Consider the following 24,173-nt stretch of genomic DNA (forward strand, 5'->3'; position numbering starts at 1 on the left):
ACGGTCACACAAAATACTAAAAACTGGATTTTTTAGGGGGAGAACCATATTTTCATCTGGCAACACTGGCTCTAGACACTGACTCCAACACAACGCGGGCGGGGCGTTTTTCGTTTTTCGTGAAAATCTACGCACGGATTTCCGTAGTTCCGCTTTTTTTTTGTGTGTTCAAATCCGTCGTCCTGCGATCCGAGCGAAGTGAATTATCCATTGTGCCATTCCATTTGTTGGTGAATCACCGATGGCCGCAAAAGGAGGAAACTCCTTTTCCTTCTCTTTTGTGCGATGCTGCTGGCTGCAAATGCAAATGCACTCGGCGCAGCAACAACAAAGCGGCCGAGCGACTAACGGGGCTTGATAGCGTAGGAAAGGCCGTGGCAAGCATAAAAGGATTATTAATTGATTAATTGAGGCGGAGGAAGTGCAATAGCTGGGACAGCAATTGGAAACGCATTTGCAGTAGGAGTTCGAATTGGTACTGGAGTTGGAGTGCGAGCGAGAGAGGACGAGCGCTGCATGAGTGTGGTTGGTGTGCGCGCCCACGCAACTTTCGGAGAGGGAGTGAGCGAGACAGATAGAGAAAGAGCAAGCAAGAGCGAGTGCAAGGAAGCGGTTTTTCGACCGAAAATGCACAAAGGCAAGCTGCAAAGTTAGCTAAAAACGGAGAAAAAGGAGGAAACGAGACACAAACAGAAGAAATAGCGGTTAACGGGTCCCTTGCTGCGAATCGTTGAAATTCAAGACGGATCGCCATCGCATTTCTTCAATTATGCCGAACTTTTTGGTCTCTGTTTCTGTTTTCATTTCGCTGCATTAAGCGATCGCACACACAAAGGGAACAGAATATAGGAGAGAAGGAGAGAGACAGAGAGTGAGAGCGGCCAAAGAGCTCTCAATTGACGACTCCCACTCCCACTCCCCTTTGTGGCCCCTCTCTTCACCTTTTCACTGCCAGTACTATGGATTGTGGTGGTCTTGCGGCGCAACAACAACAACAGCAGCTCCAGCAACAACAGCACTTACTTCAGCAACAGCTACAACAACAGCAACACAACTCTCTCAGTTGCCTTGAGGAAGCAGCAACAATAACAAATGTAAGTATCATCCATGCAACTCCCAAGTATCATGCCTGCGTATGTGTTTGTATTTCCTCTATACTTTATAATTTACTCCCACACAACGAAAATACACTGCAAGAAAGTGAGAAGTCCACTAAGAGTTTTAATAGTATTAATAACTATTATTTTCCCGTCACCAACTTTATTAGTTTCTAAATTTTAATTCAAGAAACCAAGTAGATTATACATTTTTAATTCTTGAACCATGATGTTAATTTCTGCAAGTGTCTATCGGTTTTCCTATTTGATTTCTGTGCTGTTTTTGGTTGCACTGCTGGGGAAGGGGGCGTGGTCGGTCGCTGTATAACTTGAAGCCAAAGCGGAGTGCTTATCCCAGGTACAAAGTTCAGTGCCAGCCCGATATTCGTTGCGATATTTGTATTCGTATTCTTTTTTTTTTTTTTTTTAACACTCGAAGAAAATGAGTCAAGGCGATCGCGGAGAGTGCGATGATTAATCTCTAGGCCAGATGCTGTGGCAACAACAACAGCAAAGGCAATAAAAACAGCTAGAGTTAACCCTTCAAAAGCCACAAGCTGTGATGTCAATTAAATATATCTTTATTTTTTTTATATTGTTTTACAAAATTACGTGCTTTTCTTGGTTAAATTAAAAGTGGGGGAAAATGATTTCAAGTATTGTAAAAATTAAAATTTTTTGTTTTGTAAAGTAAAAGAAATACAATATTTAATGTAAAAAAATAATTTATATATTTAAAAAAAAAACTTAAAGGGGTTAACGCTCGTTTAGCTCCTCAAAGTGCCGACACATTAATTGGTGTACTAACTTTTTTGCTCTTTGGCTTCTTTCTCCGCGTTTGCCCCATTACTTTCACCGTGCATAAATTCTGAAAAAAAAGGGGGGAAAATAAGTTTACAGATCTAAAGTCGTTCTGGAAGTTCTGAAGTTGTTCCCGATTTGTTTATACGAGAGAAGCGGCGAGGAAAACACGATTCCCGATGAAAGACGATGTGCGATATACAGCACATCGCTTCGCTTCGCCTCCTTTTGCGTTTTTATTCTCCATCAGTTAGTGCCTACCCTCAATAAGGAAGGTCGATTAGTTTTACGCGATCTCTCAAAATGGTAATATCGCATGACAATATCCAATTTGTAGTTATTCTTATAAAGTTAAATATTATAAATAATTTTAAAATAATAATTTCGCGTCATTTAAATAAAAGAATTTAAAGTATAAAGCGTTTATCTAAGGATAACCGTAGTTCAGTTTTTAGTTATTCGGGAAATATTCTCCTAAATTAGATTATACCGATTCGCAATTACAACCAGGTTTTTCTTAAAATACGTGTACAAGTATTCCTAAAGCCTAGGGTATCTCGTAATCGAAACACTACGAGTGAGTGGGTCATTCAATTTTAGTCGTCTTCCCTGTTCTTTGCTACGTGACTGCAATAAAATTTAACTGCAATTACGTGCCATGTCCCGATCCCAATCCCAAATCCCGAATCCCGCATCCCGCCGCAGTGCGAGGATTCCACAGCGTGCACCTCAAGGATGCACAGCAGGACATTCGTGGGCCCAGTGAGTGCGTGTCAAATTTGCTTAATTGCGTACATAGTGCCGCAGGATTTGGCAAAAACTGTGTTTACCTTGCGATATCTGTTTGTCCATCACACACAAAGAATACGACAGTAAAACAAATTGATATTTTGTCAACAGCAAATACTTCATATCAGCGAGATGTTGGATTTATAATATAAATATTATAAATTTGCTGTTCGACCGCAAACAAATGTATAAAACCAAGTGCATTCACTGTGATTTGTAAATAAGAAATTTAAAGTAAAAGTCAAACCCAAAAGATTAAATATATTTTTCATGACAGGATAGGTCTCAGTTCTAAGGTTTTATATGGAGATAACACAGTTAAGGAATAAATGTGTGTTTAAAGTAATTTAAATACACATGTAGAAATAAAAAAAAGAAAAAAAAAAACTAAAACTAATTTAAATAATTCTAAAAACAAAAATTAAAGAAAAAACTAAGATAAGGGAAATTCTTTAACAAAACATACAAATGCAGTCATATAAGAATGGAGTTACTTTCATTATGTAAACAGATTTTGTTCTTTCGGTGTACGCACTTGCATCTGCCACTTGGTCCTGCCAACTTCCTTGCATCCGAACGCCGGTTGGCAGCGCCAGGGACCCAGCAGTGACGTACAGTGGAACAAATCACATGTCCCTAACCAATTTTAATAAACACGCCTATAGAACAGTCTTTATATATTACGTAAACACTCAAGGGAATGGTTAGCTAGTTTACGCAAGTACATTTATTATTTTCTTGAAATAAAAACTACATGGGTGGAGTCGAAAATAGGCAAAAATTGTGATATGTTTATTAAAGGAAAATATTTAACGATTGCAAATATGTTAATAAAATTTTAACACTAATTTACAAAACAATTTTTTTATCTAATTACTAAAATCAAAAAAGTATTAATATGTCTCAAAAATTATACAAAATATTATGGTTTTGGCAATGGAAAACTCAAATTGCGCCACTGTGCAACGCCCGCAGCGGCAGCGACAGCGCCTCGAGGCTCGAGCTCTCTCGCCATTTCCATTTCAACCGACGCGCGCAGAGGACGTAACACGCACCGCAGAGCGACGCAGCGTGAAACGAATGTGTTTTAGTAACGAAACGAAAACAACGGGACGGCGAATGCGAGATTGATTGAAAAGAGCGCGCGCGGAAATCGAAGTGCACAATTATTTTATTTTCATTTCTGTTTTGGTTTTTTGATTTCGCGTTCCGTTTCGGTCTCGTTGCGTCGCACTTTTTTTTTCTTGTTGGCTGGCTGTACGCGTTTATTAAGTTCCTTATAACTGCCACATCGGGTGGCGAGCCGCAGAAGAAAAAGAAGAAAGAAGAATTGCGCGGGGTAAATGAAGCAATAATTAAAAGTGCCTTTTGTTAATTGAGAGAAGTGGAGGCGAAACAGCAGGCGACGAGAAAAGGAGAGCGGCAATCGAAATAAAATTGACGTAAACGTCGACGTGGTAAGAGGAATAACGGCAGTCTCGGTCCCTATCTCTTTCTTCCTTACATCCACCCACCCACCTATACACGCACACATTCACTTCCCTCCTGCCCCTGGAAAAGCACAGTTGTTTGCGTGGAAGAGATGGACAAAGGCGGCGGGAGTTGTTGTTTGTTTTTGTTTTTGGCAGTTAATGTTAATGCGTTTTCGCTTTTGTCTCTCATTCGGCCGAGTGTCGTTGGGGGTGCAGAAGAGGGGAATGGATTGCATCGACAGCAGTTTATTATTTAGTTTTATGCCCCATCGGAAAGGGGAGCTTTTATTATTGTTTACTCCGTCTTCAGTTTCTGTGCCTTATCTCTATTTCCTTCCGCTCCAACTGGCAACGGACAGCGAAGGTGGCAACCCTGACAATGTCCCGTTTGCCTTTTGCCTACTTTTCGCCGGTTTTTCGTCTAGTCATATGTATGTGCGTCATTCTATTCTCTCCCCCGCTTTGTTGACTTCCTTGGCCGCTCTCTTCTCTCCAAACTCCTTCATTCCTCTTTCCTTTAATTGCTCCTGCACGTTCGTCAAATATTTGCTCAACTCTTTTTAATTACATTACACACACATGCACGCACAGCCGATTTTACCCCTTTACACGCACACACCACCAAAACAGATTGTAATTGCAGATCTCTCGCCGATTTAACGGGAGAATGGGGGAAAGGCAGAAAGAGGGAGAGAAAACAATGTGACTCATGCGACAGTTCGTGGAAATTCTGTGATTGATTTTATAGATTTAAGAAAAACGCTCGAGACAAGTTTTCCCGGCCATTAATGGTATTTGTCTTGGGTCTTTTTCGTTTGTCATACAGACAAAAACATTTATTGACTAGCTGGTGATGCGGAAAAGATCGTAAAATGAAAGCGATAATTTTTAGAATTATAGTGAAAGATTTCAGATCTCTCTTCTCCAGAACCCCTTACATCCAATCAACATCCATCCATCCTTACATCCAATCCAATGATAAGAAATAAAAGATTAAAGTGGTTGTCATTAAAAAACATCATTATGGTCAGTAAAAAATGCAGAATTAAATAATGGTTGAAACCAAAAGACTGGGTTAATTACGTGCCTTTATAAAAGTGCTTAATTTCGTATTGCCTAATACTTTTGATTATGTATAGAACCTTTATGTAATCGCAGTTTATGAAATGGAATAATTCAGGGTGACGCAGTTATTATGGACAAAGTAAAAACAAGGTGGGAGTTTTTCCACGTCTTTTATTATATGACTATTTCATTTATATGTTTATTCCAACACTACTAGCTAACCATACCTTAAAAAAGAATCATGTGGATTTTACCGAGTAATTCGTAATTGAATCTGTTTCACATCTCCACTGGTAATACTCAAGAAAACTACAAAACTTGATCGCACAGCCCAGGCTAAATATTTATTGCAAGGAGACACGATCTGAGATTTCAATTCGCAGAAGATCAAACTTTATTCTCTGGAGAGTATATAATCGCTATAAGTGTCTTGTTTCCGACACTGTTTATTTACACTTATTTCTGAGCATTTGCTGTTGTGTAGAAAAGCCAATTAATCCTGACTTCTCACTTTCCCGTAAGCCACTTGATCCGCAAAGAATATATACCTTAGATAACCTGACTATTAAAATATTATAAGACGATCTTATCTCGATTCCTTATTTGAATAGTTGGGAATTGGGTTACTGGTATAGACTTGTGATAATACAAAGATAGTGTTAGTAGATGGTGTAATCAGTGATTATACGATTTATTAAAAAACAAAGAAAACCCTGTACTGCAATAGGATCCCGTTCCAAGATACATATTCAACCAAATCCTTTTGCAAATGGCTCCAATGTAGCATATAGACATTCATAAGTACGATATGTACTTTGCAGAATACACTTATCATTTAAACTGTAAAGCTGCATGGAAGATCTTCATTACTTTGTATTACTTACTGGGTAATGGTCCACTTGACCGAGTGATCCGTAATGGAAGTGTACCAGGGCAAATCTGTTGCAATTACATTAGCTTTCCCCCTTTCGATTCTTGCTTTTGGTTTTGGTTCTGGCTGTGATTCTACGATCCGCCCACACACACACACACACATGTGGGTTTCGTAAATCCGTGCACACATGCAATCTCCTAGCAGCCATGAAATGAATTTTTCGCCCACACGAGGCCTTGATGCGGCCCACTGTGCCGTCGGCCTGTTGGCGTCCAAAGAGGCGATTTTTTTCTCTATCGTAGCAATTGCCGGCATCGGCATTGGGGATGGAGCATCACCTGACCCCCCTCCCACAAACCCCTATTTACCTATACCCTTTGGGAGGATATTTCACTTTTGCTGGATCCGTGAAATATATTACTGAATATCCGGCATGGCGATTAGGATTGTAACGATTATATTATTTTTTGCATTTACATATTAGATTTTAATTACTTAAATTATAAGAATTTTATGAATAATACTAAAATTAAAATATTTCTGCATTAACTGGAGGAAAAAGGGTATGCAAAGATCGGTTCTACTTCTTGTAGCCTTTGGCACATGAAAGCTGGAAGCTGTTCTTGCGGTTATTTTTTGTCCCCGCCCTCTTGTTATTGTTGTCCACACTTTGGCTGCATATTCTTGTGTTTTTTGTTGTTGTTTTTGTGGCCCTATTGCTTTACATTTTATGATTCTCTTGTTACACGCCTTGCTGCCTTTGATTTTGCCCTGCTTGCGTTTTCGCTTTTCCCTGTTTTCACGTTCCCTATTCGCTTTTCGCTTTTACATGCGCTGTTGCGGCAGCGACGTCGACTGAATATTTATGCGGCAACTGCGGCGACGCTGTTCATTTGTTGTTGTTGTTGGTGTTGCTGCTGTTGCTGTAAATATTTTATTATCGCTTGTTTCCGTTTAGGAACCAAAAATGGGGAAAATAATGTACGGCACACACACACTCGCATACGCACTTCCATCTCCATTTACAACGTGCATACGCGCACATATTTAAAATTCTTTTGTCGCCATATATTCATTTCGAAATTATGTACTTGGGCTTGTTGCTTCACACGCCTTCGCTCCGCTGCTCTTTCGCCACTTGCCTCGCTCTCTCTGTCTTCTTTTTTTCTCTCTCTGTATGTGGCTCTCTTCCTCCTTTCATCTTCCTCGCTCTAGTCAATTTATGTTGCGTCTATCGGCACTCGGCCTATCGGTTCTACATCGCTGTCTTTTTCCCCACTTTATTCGGTGTCATTTTGTTCTGTTTCTACGTCTCCGTCTTCCACTTTCCACTTCTTCCCACACATACACCCGCTGACCCTGTGCAGTTGATCTATTCTACAGTAATCACCCGGTATTTACAGCTAGGATGTTATTAAAATTAAATTCGAAACTGTTTTCTAGATTGATGGAAGTTTTTGCAAGGATTTAACAATTTTTAAAAATAATGTTAAGCTTTTTTAAACTTCAAAACATTTATTTTTCTTATTAATAATAATAGAATATAATTTTCTAACTAAAAATATAGTTGTTTAATAATAAAACTAGATTTTTGAGATCTCTAAGCTTAAAACCTATTAAAAAATTCAGAGTTCAAGGAGTTTTCAGGGTAGCTATCGGATGCCTGCAGGCTGTTGTCCCTCTTTAATTCTTCTGGGGCTGACGCTTCTTCTGGGCTTCTTGGGGTCGCTGGGTCTCCGCGTCTTCATTTCAAAATTAGCGCAAAAATTTTTATTTGTATCGTATTTTTAGTTGTGGCTTTTGTATTGGTTTTGGTCTTTGGCGTTGGCTCTCTCCCCTCTTTATCCGCTGTGGGCGTCTGTTACAATTTGTAAATTATATTTAAACACGAGCCGAGCCGCCGCCTTGCAGACAGTCGTCGTCGTCGTTGGATTCGGATGCGGGGACTCGGATTTGGATTTGGATTTGGATCGGGTCGGAACGGATCGGTTTCGGTCTCTAAACAGGGGGGGACCGGGAAGGCCCAGGTCGAGACGGAAGGGGCTCCCTCCCTGTGTGTTACCAAGTGGGCGTGCAGTGACCCAATTTCGCTAATAGATTGCATTTTGCCACACGAGCGAACAGAGAAAAAAAAGGAAATAAATAGAGAGACAAACAGCTACAGAGGCACAAATGCAGTTGCATGGGGATTATTTAGCACATTGAACTCTGCGTCAAATGGGCTTCGGTCACACTGTAAATCAGAGCTGGCTGCTCCCATTTCAAAGGCTAGTCTCTGTCGCAGTTCCATCCCATCCCATCCATTGCCATTTCCATTCCCATTCCTCATTTCCACTCCCTATTCCCATTTCAATTCCCATTCCCAGGCTCAATGTTTTCGCTAATTGACTTCGTCTAAAGTCCGCAATAAACATTTTAGCAATTTAAAGCGGACAATACATACATATGTACAAACATATATGTTTTGTGTGTTTACATATGCAAGATCTAGATATAGACTAGATGACTGTATAATTTATAGAGATGGTCTTTAGCGCATTTCGTATTCCGCATTCCGTTCCTAATTGGTTTCGTTCCGTTGAAACGCTGAAACGCTGGAAGGCAGGCAGGCAGGCAGGCAGCGTTATGTGTGCGTGGGCTTTGCATTTAGCCACCAATTTGCCGAATTAATTTCTAAAATTATAATGCACATTGATTGGAAGCGGCGGCACAATCCTCTCTTCCCATCCATATAGACTATTGATTTATGGTATAATTTCCATTTCCAATACTATTCCCTTGGGGGGGAACGGGAGCACTGCTCCCTTCTCTTTATCGCTCTTCTAATTTGATTGAGCTGTAATAAAAAAAAATTTGTCAAAATGTAGAAAAAGGGCAAAGGGAACGCGCGTAATCATACGTTTCGATGATTTATAATACAGTCCGGGAAATGAGGGAATTACAACTAGGAATGTTCAACCGAATTTTCCCCTTCATCCGCTTAACTGTTGTACTTGCCACTGCACTTTATAATACTTTGCCTCAGTATCAACAAGTGATTGATGTGAATGATGGCCTAGGGAAGGGGTTGGTGGTAGTGGTGGGTGGACCCCGATCCGATCGCCTGCAGAGCAGCCAAAGAACAACCCCTAAAAGACACACACACAACACGAGGGAAGAGAATGTCTCAAGTTACTAGACTTACACTTGGGGAATTTTAAAAATATTTCTAGCATTTTTAAACTGTACAAATATTAAAGTAAAAGGGTTTAAAATAATATTAAAAAATATTAGTAATATATCATTATACAATTTTTAAAATATACAAATTTTCTAAAGTCATATTAATCAACTTAAAACCTTTTCTAAAAAGGTAACCTTAATTATTTGTATTATTTTTATAGAAAAACATTGAAAACCTTTTTTAACAAGATTCATATTCTGTCTTTTGAGGCATATCAATCTATCAAAATCGCCTTGGAGCACCTTTTAAGATCCATTTATTTCTCCAAGTGTACTTGGAAAACGCCTTGAATTGTGCGCAAATGGGATAACCAACCACCGTTGGAGGATGTACTCAAAAACGCATCTGTTCCCCGGGTCTGCCATGTCTGAGACGGTGGCTATCTTGATCTCGTAATCAGTGGAGTGTTGTTTGTGTGTGTGTGTGTGTGTGACTCAGAGGACTTGCAGTGGAGTGAGCGGACGAGCGTCATCGTCCGTTTTTGGATAAAGGTTCTCCTTTAACCACTTTGCATTGTGCTGACACTGCCTGGGCTGACGGCAGGTGCAATTGCCATTGTTATAGAGGTTCCCCTTGGCCATTTGGGCATGCCGATGATGGGGATGAGTGCGTAGCAGCAGTTGTTCCCGAAAAAAAAGGGGCGAAAACCTCGGATCCGATTTATTGTTGATTATATTTGTGCTGTGTGCTCAGGCGGCAGCTGCATTTAAGGACACGCGTCACTAGCTGCCTTGCACGCGCCACGAAAACGAAGAAAAAAATAAAAATAAATAAGAAAAGAAAAAACAAAAACACCGGAGAATGAAGAGAACGATCTGCAACGCAGATTTCTCCTGGACCCTGGCTCGTTCTTCCAAGATCGTCTTTATGTCCTGTCAAAGGATTTTGGTTCCTCTACTCAAAACGGACTCGGCAGATGTTTCTCTAAGGGTCGCGTGTATGTTGGCTCTTTTCACTTCCTGAAAGTGAAGTATGTATATAGCGAAGGGACAAAGATTAAGGTTATGAAGGGTGCAGCGTCACTTGAATGATCCCTATATGCTTGTCAGATGCTTTAAAAGGCTTGTCATTATCGGGGGGATGTTGAAAAGCAGCAGCTTTTAAGGAAATATATCAAGAAATATATGTATAAACTATATATCTTGGGTAAGAAAGTGTAATTAACGGAAATACCATGTTTGAAGGCCTTCTTCTTGTTTATTTCTTGTATGAAATTCAAAGTAAAGCTGATTTTTAAAGCATTTTTTGTTTTGTTTCTTTTTTATCAGATGAACTCCCTTGGCAGTGACAAAAGTCAGTCATGGGAATCACCGAACATTGCACAGTGGGTCTTATTATCATCATTATCATTTCCCAGCAATTTCGTTTTGGTGTTTGTCCCCTCTTCCTGGTTACTTATTCTTTTGCTTTTGCCCCTGTTGCATACATATTGTCTTGCCTTGAACTTAACACTGAATACACAGAGAAAAAAAAGAAGCACAAGGGAAAATATTAAATAGAATATTAGCATAAAGAATATATTTTCTTTAATTTCTTTAACCTAAGGTTAAATAAAAAAAAAAACAAAATAAAATAAATATAAAAAAATAAAATAAATATAAAATAAATATAAAAAATAAACTAAATATAAAAAAATAAAATAAATATACAATAAATTAAAAACTAAACTAAATATAAATTAAATAAAAAAAAAAAGCTAAAAAAAAAATAATAAAATAAGCTTAAAAAAAAAATAATAACATAAGCTAAAAAAAATAATAAAAAAAAAAAAACAACTAAAAAAAAAATATATATATTAAAAAAAAAAATTAATAAATAAAATACCCTAATTTCTCCTATTTATTTGATAATACCTTGAAAATTCTTTAGTAAACCTTCTAACAATCTTTAAATATTTTCAAAATCCTTGTATATATTTCTTTTTAAAAGTTCATGGTTATTTCTATAAAAAAGTAACCATAAAACCCTGACTTGACCTTATACTTAAAGCTAATTCTATATAGTTATGATATTTCTTTTAGTGCAAAGCTCTGATAGGGGCCGCCAATTAGGCTGCTTAACGACCCGAACCCAAAGTCAAACCGTAGCGAAACGTAACGAAAAACGCAATGAAGTTGAGAGTGTAGAGCTAAACCGAGTTAAAACCCAACTCTGCTGTTGCTTCTTTTCATCACAATGATGATGATGATGATAATACACGAAACACTCACTCGCATTATAAATTCTGTATTCCCATATATACTATATATATATATTTATATATATATATTCTACGCGCTGTTTGGCGCTTTACGAGCGACAATTTCGCGAAAAGGAGCGATGAGGCTTTTGGCTTGGCTTCCCTCACTCTATATAAGGCAGTGGCGTGTCTCCGGGCCCATTAAAAGTTAAATTTAATGTATTAATTTAGTTTCTGCCTGCTTGCTGCTCTTGTTGCCTGACCACTCTTGGAGCTTTGTGTGTGTGCCGCTTATTTTTTTTTTTTATATTTTGTTTGTTTGTTGTTTTTATTAATCGACTACGGAAGTCACTGTAAATGTCCACAAACATGAGAATATTCATAATGCGTTTCGGGCCTTGGACAAGTCAAGTTGGACCTACTCCCATTCCCATTTATTCACTCAGCCAAGCGGCGAGAGAGTGACGTCAGTGGGTTTTAGTTAATTGCTGGGGAAAGAGCCTTGTAATGCGCCAAAGTAAAAGTAATTACTCTGGAAGTAGCTCCCCAGGGAGTGGAACGGGCCCAGAACATGCCACTTACTTACTTACTTACCTCAACGCTTGCGGCCCTACGGGAGTGGAGTAGGTCATGGGTGGAGTGTGTATATCTGTTTGCCCAATTGTTAGATGGAGCAGCCACTCTAGATAAGATACGGGTTGGCTTATTGGGTTAGGTTTTCTTTACAATCTGGCGGCAGGTGGAGGAAATGGAAGTGGAAGTGAAACTGGAACCAGCCTCGAATCGGTCTTAATAGATTCTCCTCTTTGTCTGTCCATACAATTATCGGCTCCGTCGAGGCTATAATTGGTTTATCATGGAAATAATATAGTGGTAGGTAGCATTGATCTGGTGCCATGTGCCCCAAGGTGAACGACAGAAAACCGATCCGCCAAGAACATTGAACTGCAGTAAGAAAAACCTATTTCCAGATCACCAACGACTTTGAGACATTCGATGATTGTAATTTAAAACTAATTTAAACAACTTTTAAACAGAAGTTGTCGGTGTGCAAGTCTGCTGCATAAACAAACAATAATAATTCAGCAAAAATAAAAATAAAATCGCTTTCCAAAGGTCTCACATTTTATTAGTGTTAATTTTCCAATACCCGTAAACAGCTGCCATAACATAATAGAGTCACATTACCAAGTCCAATGATATTTATTGATTGTAATTCAAAACACTTAAAAACACTAAAGCGATATTAACAGACATATTTTATTGCTGGCAATAAAAGTGTACTATTTATGTGTGTTTTGGTTACCATAAATATGTAAAAACAAGGGACATACTTTTTTTAAAATGAGGTCTCAAGGTACACTGAAAAGTTGTCTTATTTCCTATAATATTTTATTTTTGTTTTTAAATCCAGGATGATATTTTTACTCGTTTATTTCGTTTTGGTTGATCAGATCACTAGAAAACTTCTTCAACTGTAACTTGCTTCTGTGGTGCAGTATGAAGGAGTTCTGCTTGGAATTCTTCTCGTTTCTCTGGGCCTCCACTCTCCCTTCTCCCGTCTGCAGTTTTCTGTGTCGCGTTCTTTTGGTTTCTGTTTGCATTTCGGTTCTTGGCACTTGGTTGTGAGGACCATCAGTGGTCCAAACAGTGGACCAAATAGTACACACTGAAAAAAAAAAACACAGGAATACTGTTAGTTGATATTAAATCTTAAATTCATACTAGGGTCGTAAAATATCATGTATTTAGAAAGATTTTTATTTAAAATCGAGCTGAAATATTGGATTTAAAGAGAAGAAACATTAGATATGGTTTTAAATATTATATATCTTCATTCATAATTATTTAAAATACATAAAAAACGATTAATTCTAAACAGTTAAGACCTTTTAATATTAGTTTTTTGTTTTTCAATCGATTTGTGTCTATTTTTTAACTTTAAATCTGGTCTGTTGATTTAATTTACATAATTAGGGGCTTCCAAAGTAGTACTTGGGAATTATAATTTTAGTCAGAAGCTTAAAAATCAGTGAATGAGTCATATATATTCTTGATCAGCATGAACAGACGCGTCTTTCTAGCCATGTCTGAAAGAAAAATTTTTTTTTTCTCTTCAAAATTTGATAAGGGGTTACATGGTTAAAATTTAAAAAAATTGGGCAAAAATTAAATTTAAAAAAATGTTTAAATATGAATGTAAATTTGTTAACTTATTAAAAACTAGCATAACAACGTTTTCCGATTTAAAATTAAGGCATTTTTGACTGAGTTATAATTTTTTTAACTTTTATTTGTCCCAAAATTTTTTTTGCCCATTCCTCCAACATTTTGCAAGGGATTACAGCCTTTTAAATTTAAAAAATAAATTTTTGTTTGTTAGATTTAGTATGCTGTGTTGTTAATGTAATAAAAAACAATCACAGAAAAGTTTTCCAAATTGAAATTACAGCATTTTTGGCTTAGTTGTGATCAATTTTCATGATCTTTTTCCAAATTACAAGTTTATGTTATTTTTAAACTTCGGCTTTCTTTCTTAATTTTTAATATTTCTTGCCGTGCTGAAAACCTGAGAATGGGGACGGTACTGTGTGGACCCACCGAAGAGCTGGGACACTGCAGTAGTAGTGGACCGACCACCCGACCTATGCAAATACGCAAACAAGAGTCGTAAACTAACAACAACAAATGGCCGCGAGAATGGGATGCTGTGTGGGGTCTGCCCCGCTCTTTCCTAAACTCTCTGGCGGCCACACCGTGCTTCTCTTTTGTCCATATTCTGTGCCGCCTCCCTCCCCCGGGGGAAAAAAAAAGTTTTCTACCCAAAAGGCAAAGTCAATTGGAATTTGTTGTTGTTGTAGCTATATTGCTGTTGTGGCGACTGTCATTGAACTTTGGGGATGGACAGATGGACGGACGAAGCGATAGAGTGTTGAGTGGGGGTCATTAGATGCCGCACCGCGCTCTCTCTATCTATCTATCTGCATTCTGTATTCCATATTCCATATTCCACTTTTGTTCATAAATCAACGCTAACCAAGCGGGGCGACATACTACTCATTGTGGAATGGAACCAACTCTAACCTCGTTTTAACCTTACCCACATCGCATTTTATCCGGCATTTTGCCTGCCTGCCTGCCTGGCTGCCCTTCGTGGTGCGTTGCACAGCTGACACAGGGACGTGGTCGGTGCTGCTGGGATCTCATCCGCCAGTACCCAGTACCACTGCTGAAGTTCAGTTGGGTAAAGTGCCAATTACCTAAAAAAGAAAATAAAAAAGACGACAACAACGACAACAAAAAACCTTTTCGACCCACGCAATGACTCATTCAGTCGAGCGTTGAAAAGGCCATTAAAGAGGCAACTCCATCACTCTGTCTGTGCCAAGTAACCAAAGTGATGACCAGTTTTAAGTCGGCACTAGGTAGTGATGTTTACACATTGTCACAGTAATCAGGAATTGAAGAGTGGACGGGAGCTCCTTCATGTAAGAAGTTCAATAAAAGTTACCTAGGTTTACTTAACTTTGGAACTGTTTTTTCCATGTAATTTTCCAGTTTCTGTGTTTGTGCTTTATTTGTATTTTCAAGTTGCTTATTATTTTTGTATAAATCACAACCTTTGATAAATATTCAACCGTTGAAAGTAGTTGAGTGCTATAAACGTTTGATGTAACTTGTCTTGAGTGTGATTAAATAGTTAAGCTTATAACTATTAGTGATATCGGGGGTTTTTTTTTTTTTTAATTTATTAGATCTACAACATTTATTCATGATATATATAAAATATTTGTTCAGCATATATTCCGCATTTATTTGGAATATATTCAGGATTTATTTGGAATATATTCAAGATTTATTTGGAATATTTTCAGCATTTATCTGGAATATATTCAGAATTTATTGAGAATATATTCAGTATTTTTTTTACCATATATTCAGAATTTATTTGAAATATTTTTAGCATTTATTTAGAATATATTCGGGATTTATTTAAAATATATTCAGCGTATATTCAGCATACAGATATTTAGGATTTATTAACTATTTATTCAGCATAAATTTAGCATTTATTTAGAATTTATTCGGCATATATTCAGGATATATTTACCATTTATTTGACATATATTCATTATTTATTCAGCATTCATTTAGTATTTATACAGCATTTATTCAGAATTCATGTAGCATATATTCAGCAGCTATTCAACATTTATTCAAGATTTATTAAGAACATATTTATCACCTATACAAAATATATTCAGTATTAATTCAGCATTAATTCAAAATATATTCCAAATATATTCAGCCCTTGTCAAGCATTTATTTAGTATTTTTAAAATATTCTTTCAGCAACTATTCAGCAGTTATTCAGCATATTTAAAAGGCCTCTCAAAGCTCATTAGTAAAAAAAACCCAAATACTGATTAAATTCCTTTATAACTTAAGCTTAAAAATACATTTAATTCAAGGCAAAACTAGTGCTGTTTGTTTTCCCCATTACCTATCACTGTTTCTGTCCTGTTTTCTTGTCTTCAAATGAAAAGGATATCCTTTACTATCTAGGCCATTGATTATTATGCTTGTTTTGTGAATATAAATTCAATTAAAATCGAGCAGAGCTAAGCGCCTTGCTATTTCTTATCACAGCTGTCGTCAAGGCCTCAAAGTCACTGTTTTCCTGTTTTGCTGTCAGTCACGGTTTCTGTGAGATGGGAACGGATTTCCATGAGGGGGTAGCCGCCATTGAGGACTCTCTCTCCCTCTCTCCTGGCCAATTGCCAGTCATTGTAGTTGGGGTTTTTCTCTCACATCTCTGTGACTGTCCATGTTCTTTGTCGCTTTAGTACGTGACTTATGCTTTGGAAAATTACTTAACACTTGCTACTCACTGGCTCGGCTCCCTCAGCTGCTGCTGCACAGCAACAGCAACAGTGGCAATGGCAAGCGATAAAAAACAAAGCTCAAACTATCAGCAATGTCGACAACGGCTGCTGGAGAAACGCCAAAAGTAGTGGGTAAACAGGGGAGAAGGGAATTGGAATGGGTATGGTTGGGGGTATGGAAACGGGGGTTGTCGGCGGCTTAGCTTTTGATTGGAGGCCGACATTAGCCATGTTGTTGTTGGAACGGAAATGTGTAACGTGTTTGTAGGAGATCGATCAGTGTGGAAGGGAAACAAGAGAGAGGGCTAGCAATGCAGCTGTTGTGCATTGGCAAATCGGTAATCGCTAATCATGAAATCGCAAATATCGCAATATCGCCATCCAACAGCGGACGTTCCACGGTGGCACGTTCCACAATGGTCACAGGTAGTGATCGGTGGTGGTAGCCAACGATAAAGCCTACACACTTGTGTGTGCTGCTGAGAGACAACACCCATTCGAATTGGTTATTATAAAGCGAAAAGTTTCATATTTATAATCAACAATTGGCCAAGATCTCGTTTGAAATGTATTCACTTCAGGTTAGCCCTAGGTTTACATAGAGTACCAGCTTTTCGATTTTTTATGGGGCTTAATAAATCCTATTTTTTCTTAGAGTGTAAAAGTTGCTTTCGAAAAATCTGTAAAAAAAAGAAAAGAAAAATTAATTTTTAAAAAATATTTCCAGAAAATGTATAGTTATAAATTTAATCGGAATATATTATAAGTATATTAATTAAGAATTAATTAATTAATTAATCCTTTTTTCTTGGAGTATAAAACTGTTTTTCGAAAATCTAAAAAAAAATAAATAAATAAATAAATAAATAAGAAAAGAAAAATTACTTATACATTTTATCCATCAAATTTAACTGGAATTAAATTATATTTTTAATTAAGATAATTAAATTAAAAATGAATAAATTAGTAATAATGTAACCTAGCTCATGGATTTGTTGCTAATCTCTCTCTTTCTCTACCTTTTCCCCTTCCAGATCAACCTAAGGGGTATCTTTGCGGCCGGAGCTGCCAGCGGCGGAGGAGCAGGAGCAGGTGGTGGTGGTGTGGTGACGACTGCTGGCTTCGTGGCTGGCGGAGATTGCCCGGTAATTGGCGGCGTTGGTGCTGGTGCTGGCGCTGGCGTCAAGCTGCGCAGAAATAGTGATCGCCCTTTAACGACGACCACGACCTCAACGACGTCGCACACTTACCGCATCTCCATGGCCAATCTGGAGGACACGCAAGAGTCCGAGCTGGATCAGATTCTGGGCGAATTGAGCCAGCTGGAAGAGCAAATAAGCGATGCCCAGGCTTCGTTTATGCATACCAGCAGCGTGGGAACAGCAGGAGGATTAGGAGGACCTGTCCAGCCGCCACCTAGCCACCATGCCTCCATGTCGGCGGCCTCTTCGCGCTCACACTCTCGCACCAATAGCAGCATTTCCGCGGACGTAAGCAGCTGCTCCTCATCCGGAATCTCAGAGAATGGCCACGGCATGGTCATGGGCCTGGGGCCGCCTGGTTCAATGCATCCGCCGCCGCCGCCGCTGCCACCGTCACAACTGCCGCTGGCCGGTGGCATGACTACGGGCATCACGCTGGGCGTGGTGACATCCCGAGAGCCACGAACCGAATCCCCGGACAATGACTCGGCCTTTAGTGACACGGTCTCCTTGCTTTTTAGCGATACAGCCTCGCTGCTATCCAGCGAGTCGTCGGCCTCCTCGAATACATCCCTGCAACAGCAGCAGATGCTGCAGCAGCAGCAGCACCAACAGCAGCAGCAACAACACCAGCAGCAGCAGCAACAAAAGCAGCTGGCTGCCTATGGAAAGGTGAGTCAGCAGCAGATTAATGGCAACAACAACTCCAAGGCGGCCAAAATCCAGCTGGCTCTGCACAAGCTCGAAAGCGCCTCCATACGGCGGCTGTTTGTCAAGGCCTTCACTGCCGATGGAGCCTCCAAGTCGCTGCTTGTGGATGAGCGTATGGTGTGCGGTCAGGTGACGCGTCTGCTGGCCGACAAGAACCATGTGGTGATGCAGCCCAACTGGGCGCTGGTAGAGCATCTAGGCGATCTTCAAATGGGTGAGTTTTTGCCCCCTTAATTTCTAAAAATTCAATTTTAATTTATCCTTAATTCCTCCTCCCCGCAGAACGCCTCTTTGAGGATCACGAGCTTTTGGTGGATAACTTGATAGCCTGGAATTCGGATGCTGGCAACCGTGTCCTCTTCCAGCAGCGACCCGACAAGCTGGCCCTGTTTGCCCGCCCCGAGCTGTACTTGCCGGGACCACAGATGGCTCCTGGCTGCCAGCATGACGACCAGACACGCCAAATGCTGCTGGACGAATATTTCAAGTCGCCGGTTCAGCTTCAGCTGGATGGACCGCTCTACATGAAGGCCGATCCGAAAAAGGGCTGGAAACGCTACCATTTTGTCCTGCGCTCCTCGGGCCTGTACTACTTTGCCAAGGAGAAGAGCAAGAATACCCGCGACCTGGCCTGCCTCACGCTCTTCCATGGGCACAATGTCTACACCGGTCTGGGTTGGCGCAAAAAATGGAAATCACCAACGGATTTCACCTTTGGCTTCAAGTCGGCAGTGGATTCCTCGCTGGGCAAATCATGCCGCTCCCTTAAAATGCTCTGCGCCGAGGACATGGCCACGCTGGATCGCTGGCTAACAGCCATAAGGGTGTGCAAATACGGCAAGCAGCTGTGGCACAGCCACAAGCTACTCCTCGAGGATCTCTGCCTGGGACCCGATGATGCCGTGTCGCAATCTAGCTTCGCCACCTCGATGCGCAGCGAGTCCATTTCGAGCATCTCATCGGCTGTGCCATCGCAATGCGGCAGCGTCTCCTCGGCCATCAGTAGCATGTCAAATTCGACCAGTGGCCGCACCTCGCGAGCCTCCAGCAGCAGCTCCAGCGGCTGCCTTTCGGACGACAACAATGGCTTTGATTCCGAGTTCACCACTGGGACAATCAAGCGCAAACCCTCGATGAAACCCAACCTCCCGCTGACCACGATGACACGCCAGCTAAAGGAGGTGGGTGAGATCACCATTTGCGAGAGTGCTGGGGGCGAGGCCAGTTCTCCAGAGCGCAGCGGCACCCTCACCAGACGTCACAGTCGCCGCAAATCGCAGGAGAGCAATGGCAGCGGCACACTAAAGCGGCGTCCATGTCCCACGGCTGCCGTCATTAAGCAGGCGTCATCGGAGCCGGCAGCAGTTGTGGGTGGCAGTGCCTCCTCCAATTCGTCAAGCAGCAATTCGACGCCCACGCCGACGCCCAGCATTTGTGCCAAGCCGCCGCCAGGTGATGCCTCCTCCGCTGCTGCTGCTGCTGTCTCGCTGATGTGTTCGTCCACGCTTTCGCTGGATTCACTGCCACCGCCACCGCCGCCGCCTGCTTTTGAGGGGCCCGATGACCAGGATGTATATGGATCCCAGCTCTCGTTGGCCTCGCTGCCGCCACCACCACCGCCCGAGGAGGTGCTGGCCATGACCTACGCTGGCCCACCCAGCCCGGCCACGCCCACACCAATGAGCACACCTACTGGGCTATTGCCCATGCCGAACAGGAATGGATCACTGCCGCCAGCAGTGCCGGCAAAGCCCATCAAGCCGGCGGTGAAGCAGCCAGCAGGTGCCCTAAAGGCAGCACCGCCATACAAGGCACCGCCCGACTATGTGGGTCCCGCCCACCAGCAGCAGCAGGCAGGACCACCGCTGCCGCCGCCACCCGCTCAGAAAAAGGTTTCGTTTGCCGATTCACCGGTGCTGCTGCGCCGGAAAATGTGCTCACCGGAGCCAGTGCTGCCGCAGCGCTCGCCCAGCACGGTGCTCAATTGCAACTCGGTGTCCAGCAGCACTGGATCGGGTTCGGCCTATCAGACCTATGCCCCTGGGCCTATGCTGCCACCGCGCACGGATTTGGCACGCCTGTCCAGCCAGAGCAATGGAAGCAGCAGCAGCGAGGTGACCTCGCCGAAGCGCCTGCAGGAGTCTGCCTCGAATCCGCCCCGTGATTTCCTCAAGGATCTGCAGCGCGTGATGCGCAAAAAGTGGCAGGTGGCGCAAAAGTGTAAGCTAGAGCCGGCCACCACGCCGCACGAGGTCCTGGGCTTTCGGGATTTCAGCAACGAGGATCTACTGGCCGCCCACAATCTCAATTCGGGTGCAAACTCGTCGCACTATTACCGCGAGACGGCCAATGTGAGCCACTGGGTGCAGGAGCACTACGAATATGCCCACAATGCGCTCTATGAGAATGTGCACGCCCAGACGAATGGCGCAGCTGTAGCCACCGCCTCGCCTGGCGGCATACCGACAGGTGGTTCTGTGCCAGATGGTGGGGCAACGCCACCACTGCCACCACCGCCGGCGGGAGCGGCCAAAAAGCGTCCGCCACCGCCGCCGCCCAAGCGAAGTGACAAGACGCACTTGACCAATCGGGTGTAGTGGCTATAGAGTAAGTCTAGCTGGAAATATTATTTATATTTCGAGACTAATTTGTGATTTTTTTTGCAGGTGATTCAGGATGCAGGAAAGAATCTATCGATCGAAGCAGCAATTTTCAAAGCAAACAAATTCCTATTAAAAGCAGCAAGCCAGAATATATGCTATGGCCACGCCCACTTCTCTTACACAAGTATTATATATAAAAAAAAAAGAGAGAAAAACGCGACATGGGGAAAGGAATTCATCAGTTCATAAATATATACATATATGCATTAGTAAAAATATTTAAGCTAAATTTTAGATTGTAAAAAGCGAGAAAAATTAAGCTATTTTTTTTTTAATTAACAATAGGGCATTATTTTAAACTCGAGTAAATTAGTGTCAAGTGTAAAATGTTTTTTTTTTATCGATTTTATATTTTTTTAAATTCTATTTCGTTTTTTTTTTTTAGTTTTTTTGCTCTTATTTTTTTGGTAACTGTAGTAAACGTTTTGTGAGCGCATGAAATGCGCTAAGCTAGCAAAGGAAAAGCCTTATAAACTATATATACCTATATATATATATATAAACCTAAAAAAGGGAATGCTTACACATGTTTATGTGTGTTGATCTTTCAAAATTATTTGCTTTTTAGTTCCCCCCCCCAATAATTGTAAACAAAACAAAAACAAAATTTGTCAAGTTCCTCAAATAGTTGTCTTGCTCTTTGTACTTACAAAACAGATCGAACAAACAAACATCAGCCATAACATCTATTTTGATTTTCCCAAAAAAAAACCATAAACATCATGTTTGTATATCGCTTAATCGATAATGTGCATATTGCACATATCAATAACTATTTATATTAAAGGCAATAAGCGCCAAGGGAATTATTTCTGTACACAAATCAAATATATGTAATAAGCATTAAGTAAATAATATATATAAATATTTAAAAATGTATGATTTTTGATAGATTTCATTAAGCGATTTTCGGTTTGAAGCATTATGCAATAAGCGTTCCTAAATGTTCAATTTATAAACGAAGATGTATCAAGCGGCTAAACTTGTTTTTTCGGGACCTATTCGTAATCCCCCGAAAGTGCAACAATCAAAATAATGTGTTTTTTTTAGAGCAAATGATCGATTCTTGAGAGCCTGCAGTAGGGATGTACGAAAAAAGCGATAGTGCATTAATATTTAATGCAAAGTCCGATATATAAATGGATATTTGAACTTTCCGCTTCAAGATAAATTCAAATTTAATGTTAAAAGCGATATTTATCGATATTTTCTGACATTTCAAATATATATATTTTTATTTTAATAATTTAAAATATATTTGTGCGATATTTTAACGTTAAATACGACATTTTTCGATATTTTATATATATGAAATCGATATTTAAATCGATATTTGAATTTTTAAATGTATTTTTGACTGTTAATATTTATATTTTAATTATTTATATTTCAAATTTAGCCATTAATCTTTTGACTTTTGATATCTATATATCATATCGGACATTTCCCATCGATTTACACATCCCTAATATGCAGCGATCATATTTCTATCAATTTTTGTGTAGTAACTTGTTTGCCATTTGTTTTGTGTATGTTTTTGTGTACAGCCAGAGACAGCCATATAAATATATATAAATAGAAGCATACATATATGTATATACAGGTGCCCATTCCATGGACACCTGCATATACATTTATTAGCTCCGCATGAAGTTTTGTTACGTTTATATAACGAATAGTGATCGATAATCAATCGACTAAACCTTCGCCTTCTCTCTCTGTCCAAAGATCCTCCCCCCCCATAAGCTTGTTTTTGTTTCTCATCCTTTGTCAAAACAATATACGATAAATATGATGGATATTCATGTTTGAGAATAAATAAATAAATCTAGAATTGTGTTTCTTATGGTAAATTCGCATCTTACTTTCCTACTATACAATAAACAAAAACTAAAACTAAAGGGTATTATGCATATAGAGATATAGATCTAGATCTAGGGATATAAACATAACTAAACTAAAGGAAATGCCAATTTTTTAAAGCTTGAATTTATATGAACATATGAAGATATTTTTTAGAAACTATACGCTATATATAAATATATATATATGGTAGGAACACAAGGATGTGCCATAGGCGCCGTCGTCGTGAAATGGAAGAAAATCTTTGACAACTTTTCTACATTTTTTGCTAATTAAATGTACTAAAATCGAAAAGAACCTAGCGATTAAGTCCAAGGAAAAATAAATAAAGTGCAAGCTAAAGAAATATATATATATATATACAAAAAAGTATGTAATTAAAGGCAATGGAAAGTGAAATCTAGAAACTTTACCTACTTGACGCTTGAGAATGTTTAAAAAAAAAAGAGTTTTTAACATACATTTCGTTTGCCATCTCTTACATATTATTTGTTTAGTTTGTTCCGTTCGTTTGCTTAAATATTTAAATAAATTAATAATGAAACAAAGAGAAGTAGAAAGGGGAGTAAGCAATGTTCAACTATTCAGAGGACACGAAATCAAACCGAATGCCGAATCCTAATTATATAAAATAAGGAAACTCGAGACACAGCTTAAAACTGAAAGAAAAGACTACAATTGCAGGAGAACAAATGAAGTAAAAATCCATTAATATATATATATCGCCGACACCTTTCAACATCATTCATATGCATTAACTACAAATTTACAAATACAGCAAGAGAAAACTACAGCAGCCACTAACTAAAGCGAAAAAAACAAACAAAAGAAGTAAAATACCATTTAAGCTAATTAAACAACAAAAACAAAACTTAAAAAAAAAAATCAAGAAATTCTTTGCAGGTCTATTATATAGTGAACAATGTTGCCATTTGATACGATTTTTTCCACAAATAAAAACACACACATTTGATAAAAAATATATATATATTACTATATATACCTTATATTCCGAATCGAGTGGAATTTTTTGTAATTTTGATAGAAACATTCAAAACATTAAAAAAAGAAACGAATAATAACAAAGAAAAAACTGTGCGAAAGAAACGTGTTATAAAAAACTATGAGAAATAAATGCGAGAAATGCCTAAGAAAAATTGAAATCAAAATGATAATGAAGTTTTATTATTATCTAAAGGTGGGCCGTGGGTTGGGGAGGAGATTTACCATTTGAGCAGGACTTTATTATATTCTGAGAGAAAGAATCAGCTTGCTTCTTGAAAAGTCTTACTTGTTCGCTACTTATTGAATCTTCACTTAATTTAACATCTAAAACAAAATAAAATTG

At 39.5% G+C, this 24,173-nt stretch overlaps 1 protein-coding gene across 4 annotated transcripts; it reads left to right on the top strand.

The window, feature by feature from the left end:
* Positions 1 to 74: 74 nt before the first annotated feature.
* pico lies at positions 75 to 23,785 on the top strand. 4 transcript variants are annotated; one of them, XM_017179771.3, is made up of 4 exons: positions 75 to 1,094; positions 17,421 to 18,513; positions 18,582 to 20,906; positions 20,966 to 23,785. In XM_017179771.3, exons 1-3 carry the CDS (start codon positions 960 to 962, stop codon positions 20,894 to 20,896), a joined length of 3,543 nt encoding a protein of 1,180 aa, XP_017035260.1. In that variant the 5' UTR covers positions 75 to 959; the 3' UTR covers positions 20,897 to 20,906; positions 20,966 to 23,785. The 4 variants fall into 4 exon arrangements, with proteins under 4 accessions (XP_017035260.1, XP_070144737.1, XP_070144736.1 ...); XM_070288636.1 differs by lacking the exon at positions 75 to 1,094 and adding an exon at positions 3,713 to 4,144; XM_070288635.1 differs by lacking the exon at positions 75 to 1,094 and adding an exon at positions 13,926 to 14,084.
* The last annotated feature ends 388 nt before the right edge of the window (positions 23,786 to 24,173 follow it).

Source organism: Drosophila kikkawai, chromosome X (genome assembly GCF_030179895.1).
Source record: "Drosophila kikkawai strain 14028-0561.14 chromosome X, DkikHiC1v2, whole genome shotgun sequence".
NCBI classification, from domain to species: domain Eukaryota; kingdom Metazoa; phylum Arthropoda; class Insecta; order Diptera; family Drosophilidae; genus Drosophila; species Drosophila kikkawai.

Bases quoted from the DNA above. Each gene is read 5' to 3' on its own strand.
- pico (XM_017179771.3), top strand. From the start codon at position 960: ATGGATTGTGGTGGTCTTGCGGCGCAACAACAACAACAGCAGCTCCAG. The intron at 1,095-17,420 runs GTAAGTATCATC...TTCCCCTTCCAG, and splicing joins AAGCAGCAACAATAACAAAT to ATCAACCTAAGGGGTATCTT. The intron at 18,514-18,581 runs GTGAGTTTTTGC...TCCTCCCCGCAG, and splicing joins TCTAGGCGATCTTCAAATGG to AACGCCTCTTTGAGGATCAC.